At 46.3% G+C, this 14,733-nt stretch overlaps 1 protein-coding gene across 1 annotated transcript in view; it reads right to left on the reverse strand.

Moving 5' to 3' along the window:
• LOC115103335 (3',5'-cyclic-AMP phosphodiesterase 4B-like) overlaps nucleotides 1-14,733 on the reverse strand; it is an 80,851-nt gene that overhangs the window by 43,141 nt on the left and 22,977 nt on the right. Inside the window, exon 7 of the mRNA XM_065006092.1 lies at nucleotides 14,441-14,490. Coding sequence (XP_064862164.1) covers nucleotides 14,441-14,490 — 50 coding nt within the window. The remainder of the gene's footprint in view (nucleotides 1-14,440; nucleotides 14,491-14,733) is intronic.

Raw genomic sequence — 14,733 nt, forward strand, 5'->3', positions numbered from 1 at the left:
TTCTGAGAAAGAAGAGCTTATAGTAAAAGCTAATAAATATTAACTGGAGAGAGCCTTGAAGTTTAAATCTATTGCCTTTGTATAGGGCGGCTGGATACCAATGTTTAAAATAAACTAAGCAATCAATTATTAATGTTATATAGGTATACACTCACCGGACAGTTTATTAGGTACGCCCATCTAGTACCGGGTTGGGCCCCTTTGTCTCCAGAACAACCTGAATTCTTCAGAGAATTCTACAAGGTGTGGGAAACATTCCACAGGGATGTTGGTCCATGCTGACGCGATGGCATCACGCAGTTGCTGCAGATTGGACGGCGGTACACTCATGCTGCAAACAGCCCGTCCCATTTCATCCCAAAGATGCTCTATTGGGTTGAGGTCTGGGGACTGACCAGGCCACTCAAGTAAACTGAACTCGCTGTCATGTTCCAGGTATGTTCCACTCCTTAATTGTCCAGTGTTGGTAATCGTGTGCCCTCTGGAGCAGCTTCTTCTTGTTTTTAGCTGATAGGAGTGGAACCCGGTGTGGTCGTCTGCTGCAAAAGCCCATCCGTGACAAGGACCGACGAGTTGTGCATTCTGAGATGTCGTTCTGCTCACCACTGTTGTACTGGGACATTATTTGTCTGTTAGCTTCCACATGATTCTTGCCATGTATTTTGTTTGTTGCACCATTCTTACCGTAGACACTATCGTGCTTGAAAAGCCCAGGCAGGCGGTTTCTGAGATACTGGATCCGGTGCGCCTGGCACCGCTGATCATGCCACACTCAAAGTGACTTAGGTCACTGGTTTTGCCCATTCTAGCGTTCAACCTAACAGTAACTGAATACCTCGATGCCTGCTTTATACAGCAAGCCACAGCCAATGACTTACTGTCTGTAAGAGCGATTCAAATGGTTCACTCCTACAGACAGTGAGTCACGTGGTCGTGGCTTGCTGTATAAAGCAGGCAGACGGCATTCAGTTACTGTTGGATTGAACATTAGAATTGGCTGAAACGGCCGGCCTCCTGGGCTTTTCACGTACAACAGTGTCTAGGGTTTACAGAGAATGGTGAAACGAACAAAAAACATCCAGTCAGCGGCAGTCCTGTGGGTGAAAACAGCTCGTTGATGAGAGGTCGAAGGTGAACAACAAGAATTGTGCAGCTAACAGGCGGGCCACAAACAGGCAAATAACGGCTCAGTACAACAGTGGTGAGCAGAACGATATCTCAGAACGCACAACTCGTCGGTTCTTGTCACGGATGGACTATTGCAGCAGACGACCACACCAGGTGCCACTCCTATCAACTAGAAACAAGAAGAAGAGGCTCCAGTTTGCACACCATCACCAACACTGGACAATTGAGGAAAAACATTACCTGGTCCGACGAATCCCGGTTCCTGTTGTCATGCTGATGGCAGAGTCAGGATTTAGCGTAAGCAGCATGAGTCCATGGCCCATTCTGTCTTGTGTCAACGTTACAGGCTGATGGCAGTGGTGTAATGGTGTGGAGAATGTTTTCCTGTCACACTTTAGGTCCCTTGATACCAATTGTGCAACGGTTCCACACCCTGAATAATTCAGTCTGTTCAGGAGACAAAGGGGGGTTCGACCCGGTACTAGATATGGGTGTACCTAATAAACTGGCCACTGAGTGTATATTGTTCTATGTTATATTATTTCCATTGATGGTATATGCTTTGATTATTTCCTCCTTTGCATTTGGTTTTTCACCTTAACTTAGTTAGGAGGAAAACAAATTGGGTCTACGGGAGTCATGTTCAGTAGGCACAAAGCGGAGGAAAGTGAGTGAAACAGGGAGGTACTCTCTGAAACGTTGTTCCCAAATGAACACAACCCAGACTATGAAAGTACGTTTTACTTAGTCTGGCTGGAAGAAAGTAAATGGTTCTGAAGTATCTGCAAGCTCACGTCTCCCCCCTCTCTCACAACAGAGGGAGTCACAAGCAGTCACACAAACACACTTCCCTTTGGTTGTTTGTGTTAGTCTGTCCTCCACACTTGGGCCTGATGGCCAGAGAGAGAGACAGAAAGAGACAGACAACAGCAAATTACCCCAGTCTTGAAACTGGGGTGTGGGTCAGCCTCCTGCCCAGAGAGACAGAGCATGTGGGCGAGGGAGAGAGAGAGAGGGAGACAGAGATAGAGGGAGACAGAGAGACAGAGCGTGTGGGCGAGGGAGAGAGAGAGAGAGGGAGACAGAGAGACAGAGAGAGAGCGTGTGAGCGAGAGAGAGAGAGAGACAGAGCGTGTGGGCGAGAGAGAGAGCGAGCGTGTTGGCGAGAGAGAGAGAGAGAGCGTGTGGGTGAGAGAGAGAGAGACAGAGCGTGTGGGCGAGAGAGAGAGAGAGAGAGAGAGAGGGAGAGCGTGTGGGCGAGAGAGAGAGAGAGAGAGAGAGAGAGAGAGAGAGAGGGGAGAGAGGGGGAGAGAGACAGAGCGTGTGGGCGAGAGAGAGAGAGAGAGAGAGAGAGAGGGGGAGAGCATGTGGGCGAGAGAAAGAGAGAGAGAGACTAAGTGTGTGGGCGAGAGAAAGAGTGAGAGGGAGAGTGTGTGGGCGAGAGAAAGAGTGAGAGGGAGAGTGTGTGGGCGAGAGAAAGAGTGAGAGGGAGAGTGTGTGGGCGAAAGAAAGAGAGAGAGAGACTAAGTGTGTGGGCGAAAGAAAGAGAGAGAGAGAGAGTGTGTGGGCGAAAGAAAGAGAGAGAGAGACTAAGTGTGTCGGCGAGAGAAAGAGAGAGAGGGAGAGTGTGTGGGCGAAAGAAAGAGAGAGAGAGACTAAGTGTGTCGGCGAGAGAAAGAGAGAGAGGGAGAGTGTGTGGGCGAGAGAAAGAGTGAGAGGGAGAGTGTGTGGGCGAGAGAAAGAGTGAGAGGGAGAGTGTGTGGGCGAGAGAAAGAGTGAGAGGGAGAGTGTGTGGGTGAGAGAAAGAGTGAGAGGGAGAGTGTGTGGGCGAGAGAAAGAGTGAGAGGGAGAGTGTGTGGGCGAGAGAAAGAGTGAGAGGGAGAGTGTGTGGGCGAGAGAAAGAGAGAGAGAGAGAGTGTGTGGGCGAGAGAAAGAGAGAGAGAGAGAGTGTGTGGGCGAGAGAAAGAGAGAGAGGGAGAGTGTGTGGGCGAGAGAAAGAGAGAGAGAGAGTGTGTGGGCGAGAGAAAAGAGAGAGAGAGAGTGTGTGGGCGAGAGAAAAGAGAGAGAGGAGAGTGTGTGGGCGAGAGAAAGAGAGAGTGTGTGGGCGAGAGAAAGAGAGAGAGGGAGAGTGTGTGGGAGAGAGAAAGAGAGAGAGAGAGAGTGTGGGCGAGAGAAAGAGAGAGAGAGAGAGTGTGTGGGCGAGAGAAAGAGAGAGAGAGAGTGTGTGGGCGAGAGAAAGAGAGAGAGAGAGAGAGAGAAAGAGAGAGGAGAGTGTGTGGGCGAGAGAAAGAGAGAGAGGGAGAGTGTGTGGGCGAGAGAAAGAGTGAGAGGGAGAGTGTGTGGGCGAGAGAAAGAGAAAGAGAGCGAGGGAGAGTGTGTGGGCGAAGAAAGAGAAAGAGAGAGACTAGTGTGTGGGCGAGAGAAAGAGAGAGAGGGAGAGTGTGTGGGCGAGAGAAAGAGTGAGAGGGAGAGTGTGTGGGCGAGAGAAAGAGAAAGAGAGAGGAGAGTGTGTGGGCGAGAGAAAGAGAAAGAGAGAGAGGGAGAGTGTGTGGGCGAGAGAAAGAGAAAGAGAGAGAGGGAGAGTGTGTGGGCGAGAGAAAGAGAAAGAGAGAGAGGGAGGCCTCCACCTTCAGCCTGTTAGTCTGATTTGTTGTAATAGAGACGTGAGGGGAAGACCTGTCCTGATCACCTAGGAATCATCCAGAGGAGAGATGGACACACTAAAGCAATAAGCACCTTCACCTACAACATTTATGTCAAGATGTGGACAGCTGATGAGTAGATTGGGGAAATTGACACAAATCCCCTCCACTGAATGCACAGAAAACAAATATTTTTCTCACGCTCATCATCAGTTCATCAACTGGCTTAATGGGGGAATTTGAGTTTACAAATGCGGCACAATTTCTTTAAAGTATCACAATAACAGCTGAGTTTGACACCATCACCACCACTACACCTCAGGATCCCTGTCCTCTGGGCCCAATACAGAAACAACAGGCATTTCACATGAAGGATTAACTAACACTGGACGGGACTCCTGTATAATGGACTGGAGAGTGAAGTCTTATGTGCTGTCAATGGACTCGACAACACGCACTCACGCACACGCACACAAAAGAGGACATACACAAATATGCCCAATTTAGGCACACTGTATATATACACATCTGAATGGCCTATAATTGCATATACTTGTCTGTAATTGCTTTAGTGACATCAAAGCAGAATTTGAAGGAATAAACCACCCGGTTTCAGTAACCCACTTTACATTCCGCAATAATGATCCTCTCATGACGTAGTTTACAATATCAAACAAAAGGTGGATGACCAATGTTTTGAGTGGGGCCCAAATCCAGGGAAACTACGCCAACAGTCACATGTGTGTTTGGTTTCTGGGCTAGGAATGTGTATGTTAGTAATGTGTCGTCTTGTTGAGTTAACTCATTTTACAGAGTCATGTGTGTTGTGTCTGAACAGCTTTGGGAAAAGGCATACTGAGATGAACATTAAGCATACAGTAGAGGTAAGGGCCATCAACTAGATTCAGTCGTGGGCATACTGAGATAAACATTAAGCATACAGTAGAGGTAAGGGCCATCAACTAGATTCAGCCGTGGGCATACTGAGATAAACATTAAGCATACAGTAGAGGTAAGGGCCATCAACTAGATTCAGTCGTGGGCATACTGAGATAAACATTAAGCATACAGTAGAGGTAAGGGCCATCAACTAGATTCAGTCGTGGGCATACTGAGATAAACATTAAGCAAACAGTAGAGGTAAGGGCCATCAACTAGATTCAGCCGTGGGCATACTGAGATAAACATTAAGCATACAGTAGAGGTAAGGGCCATCAACTAGATTCAGCCGTGGGCATACTGAGATAAACATTAAGCATACAGTAGAGGTAAGGGCCATCAACTAGATTCAGCCGTGGGCATACTGAGATAAACATTAAGCATACAGTAGAGGTAAGGGCCATCAACTAGATTCAGTCGTGGGCATACTGAGATAAACATTAAGCATACAGTAGAGGTAAGGGCCATCAACTAGATTCAGCCGTGGGCATACTGAGATAAACATTAAGCATACAGTAGAGGTAAGGGCCATCAACTAGATTCAGCCGTGGGCATACTGAGATAAACATTAAGCATACAGTAGAGGTAAGGGCCATCAACTAGATTCAGCCGTGGGCATACTGAGATAAACATTAAGCATACAGTAGAGGTAAGGGCCATCAACTAGATTCAGCCGTGGGCATACTGAGATAAACATTAAGCATACAGTAGAGGTAAGGGCCATCAACTAGATTCAGTCGTGAGCATACTGAGATAAACATTAAGCATACAGTAGAGGTAAGGGCCATCAACTAGATTCAGCCGTGGGCATACTGAGATAAACATTAAGCATACAGTAGAGGTAAGGGCCATCAACTAGATTCAGCCGTGGGCATACTGAGATAAACATTAAGCATACAGTAGAGGTAAGGGCCATCAACTAGATTCAGCCGTGGGCATACTGAGATAAACATTAAGCATACAGTAGAGGTAAGGGCCATCAACTAGATTCAGTCGTGGGCATACTGAGATAAACATTAAGCAAACAGTAGAGGTAAGGGCCATCAACTAGATTCAGCCGTGGGCATACTGAGATAAACATTAAGCAAACAGTAGAGGTAAGGGCCATCAACTAGATTCAGTCGTGGACATACTGAGATAAACATTAAGCAAACAGTAGAGGTAAGGGCCATCAACTAGATTCAGCCGTGGGCATACTGAGATAAACATTAAGCAAACAGTAGAGGTAAGGGCCATCAACTAGATTCAGTCGTGGGCATACTGAGATAAACATTAAGCATACAGTAGAGGTAAGGGCCATCAACTAGATTCAGCCGTGGGCATACTGAGATAAACATTAAGCATACAGTAGAGGTAAGGGCCATCAACTATATTCAGTCGTGGGCATACTGAGATAAACATTAAGCATACAGTAGAGGTAAGGGCCATCAACTAGATTCAGTCGTGGGCATACTGAGATAAACATTAAGCATACAGTAGAGGTAAGGGCCATCAACTAGATTCAGTCGTGGGCATACTGAGATAAACATTAAGCAAACAGTAGAGGTAAGGGCCATCAACTAGATTCAGTCGTGGGCATACTGAGATAAACATTAAGCATACAGTAGAGGTAAGGGCCATCAACTAGATTCAGTCGTGGGCATACTGAGATAAACATTAAGCAAACAGTAGAGGTAAGGGCCATCAACTAGATTCAGTCGTGGGCATACTGAGATAAACATTAAGCATACAGTAGAGGTAAGGGCCATCAACTAGATTCAGCCGTGGGCATACTGAGATAAACATTAAGCATACAGTAGAGGTAAGGGCCATCAACTAGATTCAGCCGTGGGCATACTGAGATAAACATTAAGCATACAGTAGAGGTAAGGGCCATCAACTAGATTCAGCCGTGGGCATACTGAGATAAACATTAAGCATACAGTAGAGGTAAGGGCCATCAACTAGATTCAGCCGTGGGCATACTGAGATAAACATTAAGCATACAGTAGAGGTAAGGGCCATCAACTAGATTCAGTCGTGGGCATACTGAGATAAACATTAAGCAAACAGTAGAGGTAAGGGCCATCAACTAGATTCAGTCGTGGGCATACTGAGATAAACATTAAGCATACAGTAGAGGTAAGGGCCATCAACTAGATTCAGTCGTGGGCATACTGAGATAAACATTAAGCAAACAGTAGAGGTAAGGGCCATCAACTAGATTCAGTCGTGGGCATACTGAGATAAACATTAAGCATACAGTAGAGGTAAGGGCCATCAACTAGATTCAGCCGTGGGCATACTGAGATAAACATTAAGCATACAGTAGAGGTAAGGGCCATCAACTAGATTCAGCCGTGGGCATACTGAGATAAACATTAAGCATACAGTAGAGGTAAGGGCCATCAACTAGATTCAGCCGTGGGCATACTGAGATAAACATTAAGCATACAGTAGAGGTAAGGGCCATCAACTAGATTCAGCCGTGGGCATACTGAGATAAACATTAAGCATACAGTAGAGGTAAGGGCCATCAACTAGATTCAGTCGTGGGCATACTGAGATAAACATTAAGCATACAGTAGAGGTAAGGGCCATCAACTAGATTCAGCCGTGGGCATACTGAGATAAACATTAAGCATACAGTAGAGGTAAGGGCCATCAACTAGATTCAGCCGTGGGCATACTGAGATAAACATTAAGCATACAGTAGAGGTAAGGGCCATCAACTAGATTCAGCCGTGGGCATACTGAGATAAACATTAAGCAAACAGTAGAGGTAAGGGCCATCAACTAGATTCAGCCGTGGGCATACTGAGATAAACATTAAGCATACAGTAGAGGTAAGGGCCATCAACTAGATTCAGTCGTGGGCATACTGAGATAAACATTAAGCAAACAGTAGAGGTAAGGGCCATCAACTAGATTCAGTCGTGGGCATACTGAGATAAACATTAAGCATACAGTAGAGGTAAGGGCCATCAACTAGATTCAGTCGTGGGCATACTGAGATAAACATTAAGCAAACAGTAGAGGTAAGGGCCATCAACTAGATTCAGTCGTGGGCATACTGAGATAAACATTAAGCATACAGTAGAGGTAAGGGCCATCAACTAGATTCAGCCGTGGGCATACTGAGATAAACATTAAGCATACAGTAGAGGTAAGGGCCATCAACTAGATTCAGCCGTGGGCATACTGAGATAAACATTAAGCATACAGTAGAGGTAAGGGCCATCAACTAGATTCAGCCGTGGGCATACTGAGATAAACATTAAGCATACAGTAGAGGTAAGGGCCATCAACTAGATTCAGCCGTGGGCATACTGAGATAAACATTAAGCATACAGTAGAGGTAAGGGCCATCAACTAGATTCAGTCGTGGGCATACTGAGATAAACATTAAGCATACAGTAGAGGTAAGGGCCATCAACTAGATTCAGCCGTGGGCATACTGAGATAAACATTAAGCATACAGTAGAGGTAAGGGCCATCAACTAGATTCAGCCGTGGGCATACTGAGATAAACATTAAGCATACAGTAGAGGTAAGGGCCATCAACTAGATTCAGCCGTGGGCATACTGAGATAAACATTAAGCAAACAGTAGAGGTAAGGGCCATCAACTAGATTCAGCCGTGGGCATACTGAGATAAACATTAAGCATACAGTAGAGGTAAGGGCCATCAACTAGATTCAGTCGTGGGCATACTGAGATAAACATTAAGCAAACAGTAGAGGTAAGGGCCATCAACTAGATTCAGTCGTGGGCATACTGAGATAAACATTAAGCATACAGTAGAGGTAAGGGCCATCAACTAGATTCAGTCGTGGGCATACTGAGATAAACATTAAGCAAACAGTAGAGGTAAGGGCCATCAACTAGATTCAGTCGTGGGCATACTGAGATAAACATTAAGCATACAGTAGAGGTAAGGGCCATCAACTAGATTCAGCCGTGGGCATACTGAGATAAACATTAAGCATACAGTAGAGGTAAGGGCCATCAACTAGATTCAGCCGTGGGCATACTGAGATAAACATTAAGCATACAGTAGAGGTAAGGGCCATCAACTAGATTCAGCCGTGGGCATACTGAGATAAACATTAAGCATACAGTAGAGGTAAGGGCCATCAACTAGATTCAGCCGTGGGCATACTGAGATAAACATTAAGCATACAGTAGAGGTAAGGGCCATCAACTAGATTCAGTCGTGGGCATACTGAGATAAACATTAAGCATACAGTAGAGGTAAGGGCCATCAACTAGATTCAGCCGTGGGCTGTATTTTTTCTTGAGCGGATGGTCAGGGGGCCGGAACATATTTACAAATCATTTGTAGACTGAAAACTGTGCGCAAGAAGCCCAAACAGATGTAATGTTTGACTAAAACATCATTTTAAACCTTGCTTACATTTGTATACGATCACGTCTCCCTATTACGTGTGGGAAGACTACAAAATAAAACATCTGATTTGCTGTTGTTTTTATTTTACAGTCTTTTATGTCCCCCAAAACAATAAGATTTTCTGGCCTCAGAAAACTTTGGGGGGGCCAGGTTCAGGAACTCTGGTTTAGTCTGTCTGCACAGATGTAAACACACAGCCGCTTCCACTGTGCACATACAAAGAGTCTCACACTGAGGTCTTTCTGACACAGAAACATTCACATGTTCACATGCACGCACGCACACACACACACACAAACACGCACACACACACACACACAAACACGCACACACACACACACACAAAACACACACACGCACACGCACGCACGCACGCACGCACGCACGCACGCACGCACGCACACACACACACACACACACACACACACACACACACACACACAAAGTATGCACAAACATTCTACCCAACACCTGAGAAACGTTGAGCTTGAGTTTCATGCACATATCTTCGGTTACGACTTCCCCCATCAAACCCTACACAAATACAAACTCTTCAAGACACATACTCTGTTCCAAAGTCCACACTAGTACAATTAAGTAACTTATTGGGCATGCATTCTAAGTAGTATCTTTGTATGGCATTGGAAAGACAGAGACACTGTATAAACATCCCTAAGGGTCCCATTCACACAGTCACAGTAAACATTCATTTTCTAAGAGGCTGCTCAAAGGGCTTCGGTTAAAACGATCCCCTGTTAAGAAGATTAACAAGCCAGCTTGCCACAATCCCAGCTCATGTTTTCAGACCCAACCACGTATCCTTCAACTAGCTTACATGCCGTGAAAGTATTCGACTAATGTCCCCACAAGAGAACCCTTATTGGTTCCAGGTAGAACATTTGAGGTTCTAGATAGCACCTTTTTTTCCTAAGAGTGTACCATTATCCAGACGGCCGGCTCTCTCTCTCTCTCTCTCTCTCTCTGAGACTACTGCCTAATCTAACAAAACACGGACGCAAAACAGGAAAACTCTGTTCTCCTTTTCCTGTCAATGAAATTCTATCGGCTTTGCCAAACAGAAGACAGACCTGGATAGCATAGTTCCTTCCTATTGACACGTTAGTTCATTGTTCAAATCAGTATTACAGTTTTTCTCAATTGCTAAAACACTAAAACCCATTGGCTGAACAAAGTTCTCAGTTGCCTGGGCTCATTTAGCTAATTATGCAGTCTGTTGTCAATACCTTAAACCATTTCACATGGTAAAACACAATGACAGACAATGATGGAATTGTATGTTTTGAACAAAAAAAAATCTATTTTTCAGTGTATTGTTTACTGACTGCTTGAGAGTGTATATCATTTTGATCACTTTGTTTATGATTTGAGAGCAGTGTTTGATTTTGAACACAGGTAAAACTGTTTTGAGGCGAGTGTTTAATTTTGCAAGAGGAGTCAGAGGTTATGTAAATAGTGCTTGAAGATGAGGTTTTGTGTTTAATGTTTTCAGGAAATGGAGCAAGGTTTCAGAAATTGTGTTTTAGCAATTGAGAAAAACTGTAACAATGATTTGTTAGTAAAGTTGTCATCATTTGTTCAGTACCTACAAAGGTATTTAGGGTCAAGGTTTGGGGACGTAAAATGTACCATCTACTACAATTTTGGGAGAAGCATCAGTATGCTGAATTTACAACCAGATAGGTTTGATGGTATCCTTGAACAGCGTGGGTGGAATAATGTGTGTGTGTGTGTGTGTGTGTGTGTGTACGTCAGATATAAATCAAATACATTTTTATTTGTCACATACACATGGTTAGCAGATGTTAATGCGAGTGTAGTGAAATGCTTGTGCTTCTAGTTCCGACCATGCAGTGATATCTAACAAGTAATCTAACCTAACAATTTCACAACTACTACCTTAAACACAAGTGTAAAGGAATGAATAAGAATATGTATATATGGATGAGCGATGGCCAAACGGCATAGGCAAGATGCAGTAGATGTTATAGAGTACAGTATATACATATGAGATGAGTAATGTAGGGTATGTAAACATTATATAAAGTGGCATTGTTTAAAGTGGCTAGTGATCCATTTATTACATCCAATTGTTAATTATTAAAGTGGCTAGAGATGAGTCAGTATGTTGGCAGCAGCCACTCAATGTTAGTGATGGCTGTTTAACAGTCTGATGGCCTTGAGAAAGAAGCTGTTTTTCAGTCTCTCGGTCCCTGCTTTGATGCACCTGTACTGACCTCGCCTTCTGGATGATAGCGGGGTGAACAGGCAGTGGCTCGGGTGGTTGTTGTCCTTGATGATCTTTTTTGGCCTTCCTGTGACATTGGGTGGTGTAGGTGTCCCGGAGAGCAGGTAGTTTGCCCCCGGTGATGCGTTGTGCAGACCTCACTACCCTCTGGAGAGCCTTACGGTTGTAATTTCTTCAGCCTCCTGAGGTTGAAGAGGTGCTGTTGCGCCTTCTTCACCACGCTGTCTGTGTGGGTGGACCATTCAGTTTGTCCGTGATGTGTACGGTGAGGAACTTAAAACTTTCCACCTTCTCCACTACTGTCCCGTTGATGTGGATAGGGGGATGCTCCCTCTGCTGTTTCCTGAAGTCCACGATCATCTCCTTTGTTTTGTTGATGTTGAGTGTGACGTTATTTACCTGACACCACACTCCGAGGGCCCTCACCTCCTCCCTGTAGGCCGTCTCGTCGTTGTTGGTAATCAAGCCTACCACTGTAGTGTCGTCTGCAAACTTGATTATTGAGTTGGAGGTGTGCATGGCCACGCAGTCATGGGTGAACAGGGAGTACAGGAGAGGGCTGAGAACGCACTCTTGTGGGGCCCCAGTGTTGAGGATCAGCGGGGTGGAGATGTTGTTTCCTACCCTCACCACCTGGGGGCGGCCCTTCAGGAAGTCTAGAACCCAGTTGCACAGGGCGGGGTCGAGACCCAGGGTCTCGAGCTTAATGACGAGTTTACAATCTCTGTCCACCTTGTTGTCAAGAGACTGGACGTTTGCGAGTAGTGTAAACTCGGGAGCGGTGGGCGATGTGCCCGTCTACGGAGCATGACCAGAAGACCGCTTCTTCTGCCCCTTCTGCAGTGCCGTTGTTTTGGGCCGCCGGCTGGGATCCGATCCAATTTCCTGGGTGGTAGACCAGACAGAGGATCCGCTTTGTCGTATTCCTGGTCGTAATGTTGGTAAGTTGACGTTGCTCTTATATCCAAAGGTTCCTCCCGGCTGTATGTAATAAAACGTAAGATTTTCTGGGGTCTCTGTCGGCTCCGGCCATCTCGGTCGGCTCCGGCCGTCTCTGTCGGCTCCGGCCGTCTCAGTCGGCTCCGGCCGTCTCTGTCGGCTCCGGCCGTCTCTGTCGGCTCCGGCCGTCTCTGTCGGCTCTGGCCGTCTCTGTCGGCCATCCCTGTCGGCTCCGGCCGTCTCTGTCGGCTCCGGCCGTCTCTGTCGGTTCCGGCCGTCTCTGTCGGCTCCGGCCGTCTCTGTCGGCTCCGGCCGTCTCTGTCGGCTCCGGCCGTCTCAGTCGGCTCCGGCCGTCTCAGTCGGCTCCGGCCGTCTCTGTCGGCTCCGGCCGTCTCTGTCGGCTCCGGCCGTCTCTGTCCGTCTCTGTCGGCTCCGGTCGTCTCTGTCGGCTCTGGTCGTCTCTGTCGGCTCCGGTCGTCTCTGTCGGCTCCGGCCATCTCTGTCGGTGGCGGAAGTTATACACCAAGCTTTCCATTTTGTATCTGTACAGTGTCTGTATCTTCATCATTGTGTTTACTTGTGGGTACAGCACCCTCCATTGGTTCGTTTCAGCATACCCTTTTCCACAGAGTTGGTGTGGGGGTATGTGTGCCTGCATCTGCGTGTGCACACGAGGGAAGTACAATTCAACACTCCTCAGAACTGTCTTATCTTGTATTTTTTTCCTGAACGTCTACACATCTGTGGTGATAGGAAGTGCCGAGGGGCCGTATGTGGGCCAGCCTGACGTCAATGGACCTGGACAGACCCACCAAACAGGAAACCAAAACATCCCCCTTTCGCTTCATCACTTCTTCCTTCACCTTTCCATCCTCCAGCTGGGCAGAGAAACCGCTTCTCCTGTCTCTCATCTCTGATTGTGACATCAGGGCAAGGGAAGTTTTGTGTTGTTGTTTACTCACCACGGTTCAATTTCTGTGATTATGGCATTGCACCCTTCAGCTGTAAGGGGAGCAAACCTGGGTTCAAATAGTTTGTTTTCTTTTAAATTAACATATACTTGAGCCAGTCTGGAGTGTTAGACGGGCAGCGTTTGCACTTTTGGAATGATTCCATTGGTTCCATTTAGCCACGGAAGCTCAATGAAAACACAGAGTGTTTGAAAGGAAAACGACTACAATTTGAACCCAGGTCTGGAGGGCAGCTTGTTTTTATGTCCAGTGTCCACGTTTTTTGTGTTCCATCCCTCCCCCTTTGGCTCTGTCTTATTTGCCTGTCAGTCTCTGTCTGTGGCACCAAATCCCCCTGCCTTTTGGTACCAAATCCCCCTGCCTTTTGGTACCAAATCCCCCTGCCTTTTGGCACCAAATCCCCCTGCCTTTTGGCACCAAATCCCCCTGCCTTTTGGCACCAAATCCCCCTGCCTTTTGGCACCAAATCCCCCTGCCTTTTGGCACCAAATCCCCCTGCCTTTTGGTACCAAATCTCCCTGCCTTTTGGTACCAAATCCCCCTGCCTTTTGGTACCAAATCTCCCTGCCTTTTGGCACCAAATCCCCCTGCCTTTTAGCACCAAATTACCCCGCCTTTTGGCACCAAATCACCCTGCCTTTTGGCACCAAATCACCCTCATTTTGGCACCAAATTCCCCTGCATTTTGGCACCAAATCACCCCACATTTTGGCACCAAATCACCCTCCTTTTGGCACCAAATCCCCCTGCCTTTTGGCACCAAATTACTCCACCTTTTGGCACCAAATCACCCTCCTTTTGGCACCAAATCCCCCTCCTTTTGGCACCAAATTACCCTGCCTTTTGGCACCAAATCACCCTTCTTTTGGCACCAAATCACCCTGCCTTGTGGCACCATACACTTATGTTGCTGGTTTTCTGAGAAAAAAAAAGTTGACAAATGTTCTATGACCACCATCGTGTAATACCATGAGTATGTTTGAATGGTTATAGCAAGTCATAGAATGTGTACTCATCCTTTGAATGTGAATTCAAAATTAACTTTAAAAAACTTCATTTCATCATTTCAGTGATTCCTCATTAACGTAATGTGACTAAGGGGACGGGTTAAGTATACAGTGTTTGGAGTTTGAAACGTTGGAATGGGCATCATCAGAGAGCTCACCTGACTGACAGACTCTGGTGACGGGAGGCTGGGGGCCAGCAGGTGATCTCCTAAACAGGGGGAGAGGAGGAGAGAAACACAGGATCTGGATTAAAAGGACTGTACACACACACACACACACACACACACACACACACACTTTGTCTCTCGCCCTCTTTAGTGTACACTTATTCTTAAATATTTACCTTGATGGTATCTGAATGGAGTTACTTATCATTCATTACTATGAGCTCTGAGGTAACCCTCATATCCACATGTCTGTGGTCAATATTGACTCATGGTCTGAAGGACAT

This window comes from Oncorhynchus nerka, linkage group LG20 (assembly GCF_034236695.1).
Source record: "Oncorhynchus nerka isolate Pitt River linkage group LG20, Oner_Uvic_2.0, whole genome shotgun sequence".
NCBI lineage: Eukaryota > Metazoa > Chordata > Actinopteri > Salmoniformes > Salmonidae > Oncorhynchus > Oncorhynchus nerka.